Source organism: Pongo pygmaeus, chromosome 1 (genome assembly GCF_028885625.2).
Source record: "Pongo pygmaeus isolate AG05252 chromosome 1, NHGRI_mPonPyg2-v2.0_pri, whole genome shotgun sequence".
Taxonomy (NCBI): Eukaryota; Metazoa; Chordata; class Mammalia; order Primates; family Hominidae; genus Pongo; species Pongo pygmaeus.
The window spans coordinates 5,489,884-5,509,382 of record NC_072373.2 but is presented as its reverse complement, the minus strand read 5'-3'; the positions used below and the strand labels follow the sequence as shown (position 1 = coordinate 5,509,382).

The following is a 19,499-nucleotide window of genomic DNA, read 5'->3' as shown; positions in this document are numbered from 1 at the left end:
CCCATGAAAGTAGCTGGGAGGAGGGTTGTACCCTGCAAAGCCACAGGGGTGGTGCTGCTCAAGGCCATAGGAGCCCACCTCTTGCATGAGCATGATCTAGATGTGAGACATGGAGTTAAAGGAGATCATTTTGGAACTTTAAGGTTTAATGACTGCACTATTGGACTTTAGACTTGCATGGGGCCTATAGCTCCTTTGTTTTGGCCAATTTCTCCCATTTGGAATGGGTGTATTTACCCAATGCCTGTACCCCCATTTTATCTAGGAATTAACTAACTTGCTTTTGACTTTACAGGTTCACAGTCAGAAGAGACTTGCCTTGTCTCAGATGAGACTTTGAACTTGGACTTTTGGGATATTGCTGAAATGAATTAAGACTTTAAGGGACTGTTGGAAAGGCATGATTGTGTTTTGAAATGCGAGGATATGAGATTTGGGAGGGGCCAGGAGCAGAATGATATAGTTTGTGTCCCCACCCAAATCTCATCTTGAATTGTAGCTCCCAAACTCCCCATGTCATGGGAGGGCCCTGGTGGGTAATTTAATTATGGGGGTGGTTACCACTATGTTTTCTTGTGATTGTGAGTGAGTTCTCACAAGATGGTTTTATAAGGAGCTTTTCCCCCTTTGCTCAGCATTTCTTCCTGTCACCATGTGAAGAAGGAAATGTTTGCTTCCCCTTCCACCATGACTGTAAGTTTCCTGAGGACTCCCAAGCCCTGCGGAACTGTGAGCCAATTAAACCACTTTCCTTTATAAATTACCCCGTCTGGGGCAGTTCTTTTTAGCAGTGTGAGAACTAATACAGGCAATTTCATCATTGTGTGAACATCACAGAGTGACTTACACAAACCTAGACAACATAGCCTACTACACACCTGGGCTATATGGTATAGCCTATTGCTCCTAGGCTACCTGTGCATGTTTGTCTTATGGGACTATCATTGTGCTATCCATCATTGACTTCAACATTGCTACGTGGCATGTGACTAATATTGACAAACACATAAAAATCAGAAGCATAATCAAGAGCATGCTAAACCCCTAACTCAAATTATAATTCAAGGTAAACTTTCTAGAGCATAGACTAAGAAGAAGATGCTATTGCTAATTAAAAATCACTGAACAATAAGCATAAATTGAGTAAAAATTGGGCTAAGTTATTTCAACGAGGCCACTAAAACAGCTCATCTTAGGGCAAAAACTTGATATAAAAAGATTTGTGTGTGCTGCCATTTTGGTATTATGAACTTACCAAAGCTTGCTTACAAAAGGCCAGTATTCTCACGCTCAAGTCCTTAGATGCCACACAGATCCTACCCCACTGGCTAAGTCTTGGTATATGTGTGGATTGTGCTAGTGTGAATTGTTTATGTGTGTTTATTTTTTCCCTTACTTTAATCCTATTTCAAAAATATAACTACTATGTTTAATACTTTTTCTACAGTAATTAAGTTTTCTGTTTTTTTTTTTTTTTGAGACGGAGTCTTGCTCTGTCACCCAGGCTGGAGTGCAGTGGCGTGATCTTGGCTCACTGCACCCTCCGCCTCCTGGGTTCAAGCAATTCTCCTGCCTTAGCCTCCCAAGGAGCTGGGATTACAAGCACCCACCACCACGCTAATTTTTTGTATTTTGTATTTTTAGTAGAGATGGGGTTTCATCACGTTGGCCAGGCTGGTCTCGAACTCCTGACCTCGTGATCCGCCCGCCTCAGCCTCCCAAAGTGCTGGGATTACAAGTGTGAGCCACCACGCCTGGTCGTTTTCTGCATTTTTATAAGGCACCCCTGGGCAGCATAAATGGCAAGGTGAACCCAAAGCAAAACCAAAATTAAACAAGTTGCCACAAGGATAAACACATCAAGCATAGATTTCCTCCTCAGTCATGATAAACCAAGAATTAAAATAACCCTACTATACTCCAAGTATTAAATAGCTATTTTAAAATACATCTGATAATCTAAAAAAATAAAAAATTGTGGTTAAGTATATAAAATTCTATTTCCTACTAAAGTTATTAAATATAAATAACTTTTCATTTTCTCTGTGTGTGTGTGTGTACCAACACTGTAATTATCTACGCATGTTGAAATTATACACCACATACAGGCAGGCCGAGGTCGGCAGATCACTTCAGGCCAGGAGTTCAAGACTAGCCTGGCCAACATGGCCAAACCCCGTTTCTACTAAAAATACAAAATTAGCTAAGTGTGGTGGCGCACACCTATAATCCTAGCTGCTAAGGAGACTGAGGCATGGGGATTGCTTGAGCCCAGAAGGCAGAAGTTGCAGTGAGCCGAGATTGCACCACTGTACTCCAGACAGGGTGATGGAGTGAGACCCTAGAGAATCAGTTCACTTGCTTCAAAATATTAAATAATATAGTACTTATCTATAGCCCAATCCACAACAGAAATTCTGAAGAAAAACAATGATATGCTGAACAAGAAAAATAATGTAGGAGTATTAATGCTAAAGAAAATCATCTGGCTAATCTGAAAATCTGCTTTTAGTGTAAAATTTTTTTCAATAATCATCAATTAATTCATCTCTAAGTACTCTGGGTTTAGAAAAGAAGTGCAGATGCCAGTGAGCACCCTCTGGGAAGCTTTCCCTCATCCCACCAAAGTCCCACAATCTATCTATCTGTCACGATAGAAGTGATAATTATTTCACACTTAGTATTGTTTTTGTACCCTTTCTCCAGTAGACTATAAACTCTTTGAGGGCAAGATCTATGTTTAATTCAGATTTCTATGCCCTAGATATCTACCAGAGTGCCTTCCACAAAGACTTAATACATATGTATTTTATAAATAAAAAGATATCCTCTCCTAAATTTACACTTTCAGCTTTTTTAACAAAATATTGTATACTACATCACTTTCTATTTTTCTTCCTACTCCTCAGTAGTTCCTATTTTACCACTTTTAGCTAACTTCTCTTATCCCTAATCCCTGAGGGAATGTTCATCCATTTGTTCACTTATTCATTCAAATAATCCAATGAATATTTGTCAAGCACCAACTATGTACAAGTAGTGAATAAGATGCTAGGGTTATACCGTGAACAGGCCTCTTAGAAAGCTAACACTTTGATGGGAAAGATAGACAAGTAAATAGGTAATTGTAAAACAATGTGAAAATTGTTACTATAGACATGAATACATAATACCGTTTAAAAAATAGAGATATTTAATAGTGTTTTTCCAAGTTTTTGTCTGCGGACTGTTTTATCTGTCTTACTGTTTCCCTTGGTCATCCATTCATCCAACCATTTATTTGTCTGTCTACTTTCAACTATTAGATAACACATATACGTGGCACAAAACACAAAAGATACAGAAAAATACACAAATGAAAAATCTTCCTCCTATCTTATCCCCAGCCACTCAGTATATTTTCCCAAAGACAAGCACTAATATCCAGTGCATAATTTCAGAGATACTCGATCACTAGACAAACATATATACACATGTTTACGGTCTAATTTTATTTTAACACAACAGAAGTATGCTTTATACTCTGTCTGCACCTAGTTTTTTTAACTTCTATAAATGCCCATATTGGGCTGCCTCATTCTTTCAGATGGATATAGAGATTCCACTGCATGAATGTAACTTTATTTAAGCAGACTCCTTACTGAATACTCATTTAAAGTACTACAATGCTGCAATGAGTATACTTATCTATATATCATTCTGTGGTGCATCTGTATGTCTGTAGGATAAATTCTTAGAAATGAAATTGCTCAGTCCAAGTATAAGCGCATTTTAAATTTTGATAGATACTGACATAAGAGGTTTCATCAATTTCATTTCCACCTCCATAACTTAAATTATAATCTTTATGGGAATGGATGCCAAAACTGCATCCACAGTTTTGACTCTTTATCCACTCTCCATCATAGTTCCACACATATATTACTTTAAAAGCTTAGGAAAAACTTTTTTAAAACCAAATTTATAAGGTTAACATGTTCTTCATAATTGCACTGTATCTGCTAAGGCTCCCAAATTCCAACCAAAAATCACTTTTCACTGTACCTTTTTGTTTCTATCAAGATCTAATTAATTGGTCATTAAGATGTAACAATATGGCCAGGTGTGATGGCTCACGTCTGTAATCCCAGCCCTGTGAAAGGCTGAGGTGGGTGCATCATTTGAGGCCAACAGTTCAAGACCAGCCTAGGCAACATGGCAAAACCCTATCTCTACAAAAAAATACAGAAATTAGCCAGGCATGGTGATGCATGCCTGTAGTCCCAGCTACACAGGAGGCTGTGATGGGAGGATACCTTAAGCTTAGGAGGTGGAAGATGCAGTGAGCAGAGATGGCACCACTACAATCCAGCCTGAATGACAGAGCCAGACCCCATCTCAAAAGAAAAGATGTACCAATCCTACAGTTTCACAACATCCATTTTCTTCGTATTTTCTCAGACATCTTACTGCAAGGTCCCAGTTCTGTATGCCTGGGTTATTATTATTTAATTATCTTGTCCTATCACCCACCAGTGATTCTGCCCATCCCATCCTCTCTGCCTGAAACAACTTCTTACATCAATTCCCTGGGTGAAATCTCATTAAGCCTCCTCTAAGTGCTAGATCATCCATAAAGCATTTTCTTTTATGACTTTATTAGAACTTAGGTCTTTCACTATGCATTCTAATTTGTAATACACTAAGGGAAGTTATATACTCCTTCACAGCAAGGATAATATCTTAACACATTTTCATAAATCTATACTGCCTAGGCACTCAAAATGTCTTTACCAAATTAATGAATTAAGTTTTGGGTTTTGATTTTTTTTTTTTTTTTTTTTGAGACAAGGTAATGCTCTGTCACCCAGGCTGAAGTGCAGTGGCATGACCATGGCTCACTGCAGCCTTGACCTCCCAGGCTCAAGTGATCCTCCCGCCTCAGCTCCTCAGTAGCTGGGAGTATAGGAGCTGGGTGTGTGCCACCATGTCCAGGTAAGTTTTTTATTTTTTGCAGAGACAGGCTCCCACTATGTTGCCCAGGCTGGTTTCAAACTCCTGAGCTCAAGTGATCCACCCGCCTCAGCCTCCCCAAGTGCTGGGATTACAAGTGTGAGCCACCACGCAAGCCCTGAATGAATGAAGTTTTGCAACAAATTAATTCCTGCAAATCAGATAATTCTACAGGAAAAAAATTCCATAAAGGATATTTAATTATTTATTTTGGAAAATAAGAATATTTTAAGTTCATGAGACACAAGACCCTATATAATAATTAAATTTATTTCAGAAAGCCCACAATAAAAATATTTCCAGTTAGCTTTTCCAGTACATTTACTTTTCCCTCACATTGACTGTGACCAAACCAAGGAAGAGAAAGGAGAAGGAATAAAGGAATGAGTGAAATGTGCTAATAAAAATATTAAATTTATCTCCAAAATATTGTCAGTCTCTTAAATATAGTCATGGTGGGCCGGGCGTGGTGGCTCATGCCTGTAATCCCAGCTCTTTGGGAGGCTGAGGCAGACGGATCACGAGGTCAGGAGATCGAGACCATCCTGGCCAACATGGTGAAACCCCGTCTCTACTAAAAATACAAAAGTTAGCCGGGCGTGGCGGTGCGCGCCTGTAGTCCCAGCTACTCGGGGGCTGAGGCAGGAGAATCGCTTGAACCCGGGAGGCAGAGGTGGTAGTAAGCTTAGATTGTGCTGCTGCACTCCAGCCTGGCGACACAGCAAAACTCCGTCTCAAAAAAAAAAAATTATATATATATACATATATATATTTACACACACACCCATATATATACATATACATATATACATACATATATATACACATATACACACACACACACACACACCCCCATATATATACATATACATACATATATATACACATATACACATATATATACACCCACACACACACACACACATACACACATATATATATACATATACATATATACATACATATATATACACATATACACATATATATACACCCACACCCACACACACACACACACCCATATATATACATATACATATATACATACATATATATACACATATACACACACACACACACACACACACACCCACCCATATATATACATATACATATATACATACATATATATACACATATACACACACACACACACACACACACACACACATATATATAGTCATAGTACTCTACTACAAAGAAGAAAACTCAGCCATAATGTGCCCATGGACTATTGTTCCACTGAGTTTAGAATGGGTAAAATAACTTTTCACAATGTTCACAGCCTACTTGAAAAGAAACTTTGTGAAACAATAAATCTTGTATTTCTAGTTTTCAAAATTTAATAACATGATTTCAAAAATCATACTTCTGTTAAAACTTTTTACATTTAAAAACACAGGAAAAAGAAGAATATGATTATGCTTTCCAACACATAAATGTAGTTATATAAAAACAATCATACATCTCATCAGAAATAATTTCGCTCCCATCTGTTCAATAGTATTAAGAGCTACACAAATTCCTATCAAGAAATGGAGAACTGCTATATTGTAACTTGTATTTTAAAGTAATGTTTTTAAAATAATGAAAATACTACCATGCAAATACTGGATTTACTTCTTGACTCACCTCGCCCCCATTAACATATTCCATCACAAAACACAAACGGTCTTTTGTCTGGAAGGAATATTTCAAGGACTTGAAATAAAAAAAAGAAAAAAGTTATATTATAATCCTGTATTCTTATAATTATAATAGTACTAAAAATAGAACACTTAGAAATAGTAAGCATGAAAGATGGAAAGAATTGTTATTGTTTAAGAGTTTATTTACTACTTAAAAGTGCTTAACAGTTTATGAGAAACATAGAACAAATGTTTAGTTCACAATAGGTATTATTACAAGAAAAACTAAAATTAAAATTTCAAGTAAAAGTAAACTTAATTGCAACAAGCACTTCTCAATCTAATTTGCCATTGATTTGAAGCTGCATTAGTACTCAAGGTTCTCATCCATGCAACCTCACAGCGTGGGCAACAAATTACACTAGTTGAAGTTCCTTAGGAATCTAGCTACGGCTGTTACACTCAGGTTTCTAATACAATGACAACATAACTTTTTGCATATTGGATGCACAACAGAACCCAACCCAACAGAGTTGGTTTATATAATTTTGTAGGTTATATATAGGTTATTAAAAAATACCAAAATGCTATCTTATTACACTAGACAATAAACACACCAAAAAAGGTAGCAAAGTAAGTCTAGGTATCTACTGACAGCTCTGAAAATGTCTATTTCAGATATTCCAAACAGTGTAAAGGGTTCCACTTTGGAAAGTCTAGCTATTATTTTTCATCTCAATATAGTTCATTGGAACCAGGAAAATACAGAAACTTTACCAATTATCCCTATATTACAAGGAATCTAAGAACACAACTAAAAAATCCAGTTTCTTTCAAGACAACTAAGTTGTAGGCATATCATATAATCAGTTTATACTTTGTCTAGTGAAAAAAACGTAGCATGGCTTATCCTACCTCTAATGTATTTGGCATTCCCATATTTCTTAAAGTACTCTATCCCTCAAAGAAGTCTCATTTCTATAAAATATATTCAATAAACATTTCTGCCTTCCATATTTGAAGAAATGCTTCTGATCATTAAAATATTTATCAGAAGCCAATAAAACAAACATAAAATCTTCACATTTAAGAAATTTTTAAAAATCAGCCATTTCCTCAATAGTCTCCTTAAAATGCCAGAGGTAATCTATTAATTCTACGGTTTGTTTTTGTTTTTAATGGCAAGAGATTCATGGGAGAAAAAAAATTCTCAAAAAAGTAATAAATGCATAATGGGAGGAATTATCAACGCATACATACTGTAAAAATCCATACATTCTAATAAGTTATAAGAAATTTGACTTACGGTCTTTCCACAAAGAAAATGGGATATCTAAATGAATAGTATTTTTCACAATTTAATTTCTAATACAAAATTCCTTAAATTTCAAATATTACGATTATAACATCTGTCCTCTAGTCACTTACTGTTAAAAAGGGATGTCTAGTGTTCTTTAATACTCTGCTTTCAGTTAGAGTGTGTGCCACTTCATCCTACAAAAGAAAAAAAGCAAACCTTCAATATATGTTTTGAGCACTGATAATAATAATTTCACTATTTCTCTAAAATAAGAAGAGGTTAAGCCCAGAGATCGAAAAAGATTTTAAAACATAGTGGCATGCTTCCTTTACCACTCAGTATTCTCTCCACCAAAATATAAAAAAACTCAAATTATTTAATTCAGATGACTGTATAAGTTCATATAAATTCACTCATACTTAATCAAAGTATATCAATAATGATACAAAAATCAGTCAGAAAATTATCAGGGACACAGAAAATTAAATATTGAGCTTTTCTCCTTGAAGGGAATGATTTATCAACTAATATTTCAGCATGAGGTAATTTAATATCTCCATGTTTGTAATACATTTTATTCAGGGGGATGAAAGGATATATTTCACAATAAATATCAAAGAATTTAAAAGTCTCCTACTTTAAATAAATTAGTTATTAGAACACAGAATACACACACAATATTTAGTTCTAAATTACACATTTTAGAACTAGAACAGAATATAAAAATATATACCTTTCTGCTTGTGGCTTTTTAATTTGCTTCTTATTTTTTAAAGACAAGTTCTTGCTCTGTTGCCCAGGATAGAGTACAGTGGTACAATCACAGCTCACTGTAACCTTGAACTCCTGGACTCAAGCATTACTCCTGCCTCAACCTCCTGAGTAGCTGGGATTACAGAAGTGAGGCACCATGCCCAGCCTTATATGCTTCCTTATGTATTTTTTTAGAGATAGGGTCTTGCTATGTTGCCCAGGCTGAGCTCAAACTCCTGAGAATCAAGGAATCCTCCCGCTTCAGACTCCCAAGTAGCAGAGACTACAGGTTGTTTTTTTTCCTTTGGTTGGGGGCGTGGGTGTTACACATTTTTTTTATTTCAATAGGTTTTTGGGGAACAGGTGGTGTTACATGTGTAAGTTCTTTAGTGGTGATTTCTGAGATTTTGGTGCACCCATCACCTGAGAAGCATATGTTGTACCCAATGTGTAGTCTTTTATCCCTCACCCTGCTTCCATCCTTTCCCCCAACTCCCCAAAGTCCACTGTATCCTTCTTTTGCTTTTTCGTCCTCATAGCTTAGCTCCAGAGACTACAGGTTTAATGTGCTCCTTTTTTTAAAAAAAAAGCTCACAACCCTCCTACTGTAGGTGACCATTTTAAAATGTAAGTGTATTTCAAACCAAAAATAAACTAAGAATGTTTTTCCCAACTTTGGGCATAAATCTCATATTGATATCAAAAGCAAACTAGTGTTTTCTTCAACATATGGAGAACTGGAGATAATGTTTCATATTTCAAAAGTAACACTATCTTAAAGAAGAAACGAAAGGAAGACAACTGCTGAAACTAACACAGCATCTCTGTTCTTCATTTCTGGCAAGATCTTAAATAAAGCCCTTGCTGAATCAATTTCTTAACACTGTCAGAAAATCAAAATTAGATATAAGAAAGACATGAAAAGCAAAACAACAGGACACTGCATTATATTTGTTATCTTTATAAAAATATTTGACCTTAAACTCAAAAGATAATGATAACTAGATTAATCAAAGAAGCTAAGATCCCACAACCATTCGAAGAAGGTCAGATCAATTGTATCTGAACAGAAAGTATAATTAACAACAAGTGAAGGAAAGCATAAACATGAAATCATCTCAGTCTTATTTGTTTTATAGGAGTCAGTTTTCAGTGCTCAATTTGAAAGCCAGTGTCATATCGTACTATAGTTCCTACGTTAATTAGAATAGCAAACATTGTAAAACAAAATAAATCAGAAATGACACCAGAACTTACCGATTTCCATATACACTGTGCCTAACATAATGGTAAGCAGACAGCAGATACTTAATAAATGTCTATTGAACTGAATTGTGTATCATAGGAAAGAATTCCAAGGTGTCAAGTGTGCAAGAGTTCATTCATCCATCCATCCATCCACCCACCCACCCACCCACCGACCCACCGACTCCTTCAACACATATGAAACAAGTATCTTCTGGGTATTCATCTGCATATCAGAGACAGGACACTGAACAAATAGACAAAATTCTCTGCTCTCATGGAGCTGTAACCCTGTGTACATGGTGATCAGTGTTAATGGGAAAAACCAGAGAAGGGGATACTACAGTTAATGAGCACCACAGAGGGAATATGAAACACATAATTAAGCATTATACAAGTGGCTATTTTGTGATATACTGAACCAAGTCCATTCACTTAAAAAAAAAACTGCTGATGTGCACTCACTAATTGCTAAGAACAGTGCTGGTATAAAGTAACTTAATAAAAAAGATAAGACCCCATTGCTCATGGAGTTCACAGGCTAGTGGAAAACACAAACAAGTAAATTATCCAACTTAAATAATTACTCTTTCTGATAAGTGATATTAAAGAAAAAGTGGAGGTTATCCACTATTGTCAATGGGGCTGTAAGGGAAAGCCAATGCTATTGGAAGAGTGTAAGTTGGGTATTGTGATGGTGTGGGACACAGAGAAAGTGATGGGGTGGGGGTGACATAATGTTTGTAAAAGTCTACTCATGTTCTTCTAAGAAGGATCAATTAGGAAAGCATTACAGTACCCCAAGAGAGAAGTGAGGATGGCTTGGACTACTATGGTGGCAACGGAACAAGAAAAGGGGATAGTTCTGAGATATAAAGTTAACAGTGATAATATAAAAGTTACATGCCTCCAACATGAGAGTGAATCACAGACATTTTTATAGGCAGTTCAGAAAGAAATTCACAGAAGATAACATTTACCTGTTATGGTTTAAGATGTTAAGTGACCTGGGTCAATAAATGAGGAAAAGACTAAAGAAAAGTATGTATGAAATTTATTCGGAAATAGAAAAGATATTCTAGTGCTTTGAAAATTTTCAGTGGGATATTACATTCCATTTTGTTAAAACAGGCTTATCACACATAATAGTTATTTTTCTAAATCACTTAGTAACTTTCATGAGGGAAGACTTTTCTACCCCCTAAATTTGTAATCTGACCACATCCAAGGAACCAAGTAAAGACGAATGGAGGCAAAAGCAAAAACAGTATTTGTTATGAGAATGGAACTGGAATGAACACCATGTACATACCAAAATGTATTTTCTAACATATTTTACAGCTGATCAGATTAGAATTTCTTCCCATTAATGCATATTTAATGGTACAGTATTTCACATACTAATTAGTTTCTGCTATGAAGATAAGGTATGCGCAAGCTAAAAAGTAAACACAGATGCCAATAATTTTTAATTACAGTTAAAAGCAACATATCAAAACAAAAACTTAAAAATAACAGTAGTAAAACAGTGACTAAAACAATGTGATGCCTTTTAAAAAATCCATTTGTTGATCATAATTATGAAGAGTTCTAGAAATGCTTGGGGATACAATGTATTTTTTTCCATGGAAAAGCTTTTGAAATACAAATTTACATATATTTATCCACGGTAAAATAGTAAATAACGAAGTTTTAAATCTAATTTCTTTCATAGAAAGAAGAATTGGGAATGGGATTTTATTTCTTGAGGCAGAGGAATAGTCTTTTTAATATTTTATTTTCCCAATCCTCTCCAATTTATCATTCACCCTCTACTACACATGATCTAAAGTTCTCCTTTCATTTGACCCTCTCAATGTTTTGTAGTAATTAGGTTATTTGAGGGAATGAGGTGTAGGAGAGGGCAAACAAGAGGAGAAAAAGAAAATTTCTACCCTTAATGATCAAGAACACCATGAGTGTCATCTCCTTTAATCCCTGCACCAACTGATCCCACATCTAAGTTCAATACTAAAGGTCATTTCTACTTCACAAAACTGCCTCCCATCTTCAAACAACCTACTATCTACTTCACTAGGTACTCTGCTCACATTATTTTCTCCAAATTGACCACAAGGCTAGTTGAAATCAAGACACATTCTGTCTAAACCATTTCCTCCATCCACCCAGAGCTATAAATGAGACCTAGAGGAAGACATGTATCAGGTGGGGGAAACGGGAAGAGGGTAGAGAAATGTTACTTTGGCACATGTTTTTTTTGATACATAATAGTTGTATACATTTTCGGGGTACATGTGTTGTTTTGACACATTCCATATGTGTAATGACCAAATCAGGGTAATGGGGATATTCATCACCTCCAACCTTTAACTTTTCTTTATGCTGGAGACATTCAAATTCTTCTCTTCCAGCTATTTTAAAATACACAGCAGATGGTTGTTAACTATAGTCACCCTACTGAACTATCTAACACTAGGTCTTATTACAACTGTACTTCTGTACCTATTAATCAACTCCATCTCCCCATCCCCCTACCATTCCCAGCCTCTAGGAACAACCAATCTACTGTCTATCTTGATGCAATCCTGTTTTTTAGCTCCCACATAAGAACAAAAATGTGCAATATTTGTCTTTCTGTGCCTGGCTTATTTCACTTAACATAATGGGTTCCATTTCCATCAATGTTGCTGCAAATGACATTTCATTCTTTTTATGGCTACATAATATTCCACCCTGTACATATATCATATTTATCCTTTCATTCATTGATGGGCACCTAGGTTGATTACATATTTTGGCTGTTGTGAATAGTGCTGCAATAAACCTAAGGGTGTAGATGTCTCCTCGATATGATGATTTCCTTTGTTTTGGATATATATATATGGTAGTTCTATTTTTAGTTTTTGAGGAACTTTCATATGGTTTTCTATAGTGGCTATACTGATTTACATTCCCACCAAAAGCATAGGAGAGTTCCCTTTAGCATCTGTGATTTTTTTTGTTTTTTTGATAAAAGCCATTGTAACTGGGGTGAGATGATGATATGGTTAGGTCCCCACCCAAGTCTCATCTTGAATTGTAATCCCCATAATCCCTACATGTCGAGGGAGAGACCTGTTGGGAGGTGACTGGATCAGGGGGCAATGTCCCCCATGCTGTTCTTGTGATAGTGAGTCAATTCTTAGGAGATCTGATGGTTTTATAAGTGTCTGACAGTTCCTCTTCACACACTCGCTCTTTCTTCGCCTGACACCACACAAAACATGCCTCTTCCCCGTTCAATCATGACTGTAAGTTTCCTGAAGCCTCCCCAGCCATGCAGAACTGTGAGTCAAATAAACCTCTTTTCTTTATAAATTACCCAGTCTTGGGCAGTTCTTTATAGAATGAACTAATACAGATGATATCACATTGTGGTTTTGATTTGCATTTCCCTGATGATTGGTGATATGACACACTTTTACAAATTAAACAATGATTACCAGTGATTATTATTTACTTTTCCACTGTCTCAACAAGCTATATGTTGGCAATCTATACTTTTTTTTTTCCTGCCAGAGGAGAGATGTCACACTTATCAAGCTCTAAATTTTGGGCTCTAACTTTTGTTTCTTGAAAACTTGAGCACTGGCCCAGATAATGACTTCTAATACTTCTTCCATTCTCCAACTGTCAGACTGTCTTCTGTTCCTTGATTTCTATTCCTTTTTTTGAAGATTTCTCACCTTGATGGAGATGAAAGCACCGTTGTTCTCTGTTAACTACAAACATTATTGCACCTTTCTCGAGTATTGTGTTTGATATTTTGTTCTTGATGCTCCTGTTCCAAATAGTCCTTAGATGAAGGCCAAATGAACTCCTTTGACTTCCGTCATGATATAATCACTTTGGACTCCAGTCTTTCTTCTGCCTCTCTCATTCGCGGTATTGGGACAAGTCCATCTCTACCCACTTAACTCTATATTTCACATCTAAAGATAAATTTACACAAACATATTGACTAACACCATTGGAATCTTCCTAAAATCTCAGTTGAATCTCCTGAGGCCTCTTTCATCCATCGCTACTTAGGTCACTCTTCAATTTCTTAGGATGGTTGTTTCAAATCTTTCCCAGGCCTTCTTCCTTGCCTGGTAGGTATACTTAAATGTACACACTAACCCTTACCTAGTCAAGCTACTAAGGTAAGACTAGAAGCCAGGTCTGTCTGTGCTGACTCCCAAGCACAGGAGCTTTTCATTTATTTATCTCTCTTTATCTCAATCTCACTCGTTCACACTTTCAAAATACGATCTTACTTCCTACTCAGAAGAGAAGCCATAAACGTAACATTTAACACATCTGATCACTCCTTCCTCCTGAAAACATGTTCTTCTTTTGGGTCCCAGGACATCCTAATCTCTTCATCTTCCTCCTCTTAAGTGGCTGTCTTTCCTCAGTCTCATTTGCTGCTTCCTTTGCTCTGAAACCCTTATTCTGTAAGCATCTCCAGGACTCAGTCCTCAGAATTCTCTTCACTGGGTACACTCTTCCTTTGGTGAACTCATTCAGACTATGGTCTAATACAGGATATATGCTGACAGACTTCCAAATTTATACCTCAAATCTAGACTTCTTTCCTAAACTTAAGAAATGCCTACTTGGCATGGATGTATAATCAATGACATAAACTGGAGTATCTAACAAAAACAGCAAATTTGACATGTCTAAAACCTAATTCCAAATCTCCCCTTGAAAAGTTTCTCCTGTAGTCCACTTCACTGTACTGAGTGGCAATACCATGCTTTCAGTTGCTTAGACGAAACATCTTAACAATGATCTCCAACTCCTTTTTTTTCCACTCATACCCTACATTCAATCTGTCAAGCAATCCTGTTGGTTCTTCATCAAAATACACCCAAGGTCTCATTATCATCACTACCTCCATTGCTACTACTCTAGTAAAAGACACTATCATCAATTATCTTGCTTACTTCTGCAATTAGCAAACTATCTGCTTCCAATCCACAGTCTATTGTCAAGACTGCAGCCAAAGTGATACTGAAAACTAGATTGCATAACTACACGGCATAAAAATTTCCAAAGGCGGGAGGGGAGCCAAGATGGCCGAACAGGAACAGCTCCAGTCTACAGCTCCCAGTGTGAGCAACGCAGAAGACGGGTGATTTCTGCATTTCCATCTGAGGTACTGGGTTCATCTCACTAGGGAGTGCCAGACAGTGGGTGCAGGTCAGTGGGTGCGCGCACCGTGCACGAGCCGAAGAAGGGCGAGGCCTTGCCTCACTCGGGAAGCGCATGGGGTCACGGAGTTCCCTTTCCTAGTCAAAGAAAGGGGTGACAGACGGCACCTGGAAAAGTGGGTCACTCCCACCCGAATACTGCGCTTTTCCGACGGGCTTAAAAAACGGCACACCAGGAGATTATATCCCGCACCTGGCTCAGAGGGTCCTACGCCCACGGAGTCTCACCGATTGCTACCACAGCAGTCTGAGATCAAACTGCAAGGCGGCAGTGAGACTCGGGGAGGGGCGCCCGCCATTGCCCAGGCTTGCTTAGGTAAACAAAGCAGCCAGGAAGCTCGAACTGGGTGGAGCCCACCACAGCTCAAGGAGGCCTGCCTGCCTCTGTAGGCTCCACCTCTGGGAGCAGGGCACAGACAAACAAAAAGACAGCAGTAACCTCTGCAGACTTAAATGTCCCTGTCTGACAGCTTTGAAGAGAGCAGTGGTTCTCCAAGCACACAGCTGGAGATCTGAGAATGGGCAGACTGCCTCCTCAAGTGGGTCCCTGACCCCTGACCCCCGAGCAGCCTAACTGGGAGGCACATCCCAGCAGGGGCAGACTGACACCTCACACGGCCAGCCAGGTACTCCAACAGACCTGCAGCTGAGGGTCCTGTCTGTTAGAAGGAAAACAAACAAACAGAAAGGACATCCACACCAAAAACCCATCTGTACATCACCATCATCAAAGACCAAAAGTAGATAAAACCACAAAGATGGAGAAAAAACACAGCAGAAAAACTGGAAACTCTAAAAAGCAGAGTGCCTCTCCTCCTCCAAAGGAACGCAGTTCCTCACCAGCAACGGAACAAACCTGGACGGAGAATGACTTTGACGAGCTGAGAGAAGAAGGCTTCACACGATCAAATTACTCTGAGCTACGGGAGGATATTCAAACCAAAGGCAAAGAAGTTGAAAACTTCGAAAAAAATTTAGAAGAATGTATAACTAGAATAACCAATACAGGGAAATGCTTAAAGGAGCTGATGGAACTGAAAACCAAGGCTCGAGAACTACGTGAAGAATGCAGAAGCCTCAGGAGCCAATGCAATCAACTGGAAGAAAGGGTATCAGCGATGGAAGATGAAATGAATGAAATGAAGCGAGAAGGGAAGTTTAGAGAAAAAAGAATAAAAAGAAACGAGCAAAGCCTCCAAGAAATATGGGACTATGTGAAAAGACCAAATCTGCGTCTGATTGGTGTACCTGAAAGTGACGGGGAGAATGGAACCAAGTTGGAAAACACTCTGCAGGATATTATCCAGGAGAACTTCCCCCAATCTAGCAAGGCAGGCCAACATTCAGATTCAGGAAATACAGAGAACGCCACAAAGATACTCCTCGAGAAGAGCAACTCCAAGACATATAATTGTCAGATTCACCAAAGTTGAAATGAAGGAAAAAATGTTAAGGGCAGCCAGAGAGAAAGGTCGGCTTACCCACAAAGGGAAGCCCATCAGACTAACAGCGGATCTCTTGGCAGAAACTCTACAAGCCAGAAGAGAGTGGGGGCCAATATTCAACATTCTTAAAGAAAAGAATTTTCAACCCAGAATTTCATATCCAGCCAAACTAAGCTTCATAAGTGAAGGAGAAATAAAATCCTTTACAGACAAGCAAATGCTGAGAGATTTTGTCACCACCAGGCCTGCCCTAAAAGAGCTCCTGAAGGAAGCGCTAAACATGGAAAGGAACAACTGGTACCAGCCGCTACAAAATCATGCCAAAATGTAAAGACCATCGAGACTAGGAAGAAACTGACTGCATCAACTAACGAGCAAAATAACCAGCTAACATCATAATGACAGGATCAAATTCACACATAACAATATTAACTTTAAATGTAAATGGACTAAATGCTCCAATTAAAAGACACAGACTGGCAAATTGGATAAAGACTCAAGACCCATCAGTGTGCTGTATTCAGGAAACCCATCTCATGTGCAGAGACACACATAGGCTCAAAATAAAAGGATGGAGGAAGATCTACCAAGCAAATGGAAAACAAAAAAAGGCAGGGGTTGCAATCCTAGTCTCTGATAAAACAGACTTTAAACCAACAAAAATCAAAAGAGACAAAGAAGGCCATTACATAATGGTAAAGGGATCTCAACAAGAAGAGCTAACCATCCTAATTATATATGCACCCAATACAGGAGCACCCAGATTCATAAAGCAAGTCCTGACTGACCTACAAAGAGACTTAGACTCCCACACATTAATAATGGGAGACTTTAACACCCCACTGTCAACATTAGACAGATCAACGAGACAGAAAGTCAACAAGGATACCCACGAATTGAACTCAGCTCTGCACCAAGCAGACCTAATAGACATCTACAGAACTCTCCACCCCAAATCAACAGAATATACATTTTTTTCAGCACCACACCACACCTATTCCAAAATTGACCACACACTCGGAAGTAAAGCTCTCCTCAGCAAATGTAAAAGAACAGAAATTACAACAAACTATCTCTCAGATCACAGTGCAATCAAACCAGAACTCAGGATTAAGAATCTCACTCAAAACCGCTCAAGTATATGGAAAGTGAACAACCTGCTCCTGAATGACTACTGGGTACATAACGAAATGAAGGCAGAAATAAAGATGTTCTTTGAAACCAACGAGAACCAAGACACAAAATACCAGAATCTCTGGGATGCATTCAAAGCAGTGTGTAGAGGGAAAGTTATAGCACTAAATGCCCACAAGAGAAAGCAGGAAAGATCCAAAATTGACACCCTAACATCACAATTAAAAGAACTAGAAAAGCAAGAGCAAACACATTCAAAAGCTAGCAGAAAGCAAGAAATAACTAAAATCAGAGCAGAACTGAAGGAAATAGAGACACAAAAAATCCTTCAAAAAATTAATGAATCCAGGAGCTGGTTTTTTGAAAGGATCAACAAAATTAATAGACCACTAGCAAGACTAATAAAGAAAAAAAGAGAGAAGAATCAAATAGACACAATAAAAAATGATAAAGGAGATATCACCACCGATCCCACAGAAATACAAACTACCATCAGAGAACACTACAAACACCTCTACGCAAATAAACTAGAAAATCTAGAAGAAATGGATAAATTCCTCGACACACACACCCTCCCAAGATTAAACCAGGAAGAAGTTGAATCTCTGAATAGACCAATAACAGGAGCTGAAATTGTGGCAATAATCAATAGCTTACCAACCAAAAAGAGTCCAGGACCAGATGGATTCACAGCTGAATTCTACCAGAGGTACAAGGAGGAACTGGTACCATTCCTTCTGAAACTATTCCAATCAATAGAAAAAAGACGGAATCCTCCCTAACTCATTTTATGAGGCCAGCATCATCCTGATACCAAAGCCAGGCAGAGACACAACCAAAAAAGAGAATTTTAGACCAATAGCCTGATGAACATTGATGCAAAAATCCTCAATAAAATACTGGCAAACAGAATCCAGCAGCACATCAAAAAGCTTATCCACCATGATCAAGTGGGCTTCATCCCTGGGATGCAAGGCTGGTTCAATATACGCAAATCAATAAATGTAATCCAGCATATAAACAGAACCAAACACAAAAACCACATGATTATCTCAATAGATGCAGAAAAGGCCTTTGACAAAATTCAACAACCCTTCATGCTAAAAACTCTCAATAAATTAGGTATTGATGGGACGTATCTCAAAATAATAAGGGCTATCTATGACAAACCCACAGCCAATATCATACTGAATGGGCAAAAACTGGAAGCATTCCCTTTGAAAACTGGCACAAGACAGGGATGCCCTCTCTCACCACTCCTATTCAACATAGTGTTGGAAGTTCTGGCCAGGGCAATTAGGCAGGAGAAGGAAATAATGGGTATTCAATTAGGAAAAGAAGAAGTCAAATTGTCCCTGTTTGCAGATGACATGATTATATATCTAGAAAACCCCATTGTCTCAGCCCAAAATCTCCTTAAGCTGATAAGCAACTTCAGCAAAGTCTCAGGATACAAAATCAATGTACAAAAATCACAAGCATTCTTATACACCAACAACAGACAAACAGAGAGCCAAATCATGAGTGAACTCCCATTCACAATTGCTTCAAAGAGAATAAAATACCTAGGAATCCAACTTACAAGGGATGTGAAGGACCTCTTCAAGGAGAACTACAAACCACTGCTCAAGGAAATAAAAGAGGATACAAACAAATGGAAGAACATTCCATGCTCATGGGTAGGAAGAATCAATATCGTGAAAATGGCCATACTACCCGAGGTAATTTACAGTTTCAGTGCCATTCCCATCAAGCTATCAAT

The 19,499-nt window shown here is 37.9% G+C and overlaps 1 protein-coding gene across 7 annotated transcripts in view; it reads right to left on the bottom strand.

Annotated features, from left to right (window-relative positions):
• The window catches only part of AKT3 (AKT serine/threonine kinase 3), a 365,144-nt gene that overhangs the window by 104,252 nt on the left and 241,393 nt on the right, over nt 1–19,499 (bottom strand). For all 7 annotated transcript variants that reach the window (XM_054501224.2, XM_063668069.1, XM_063668092.1 and 4 more), the window contains 2 exons: nt 8,049–8,114; nt 6,625–6,693 (listed from right to left, as the gene is read on the bottom strand). In XM_054501224.2, coding sequence (XP_054357199.1) covers nt 6,625–6,693; nt 8,049–8,114 — 135 coding nt within the window. The remainder of the gene's footprint in view (nt 1–6,624; nt 6,694–8,048; nt 8,115–19,499) is intronic.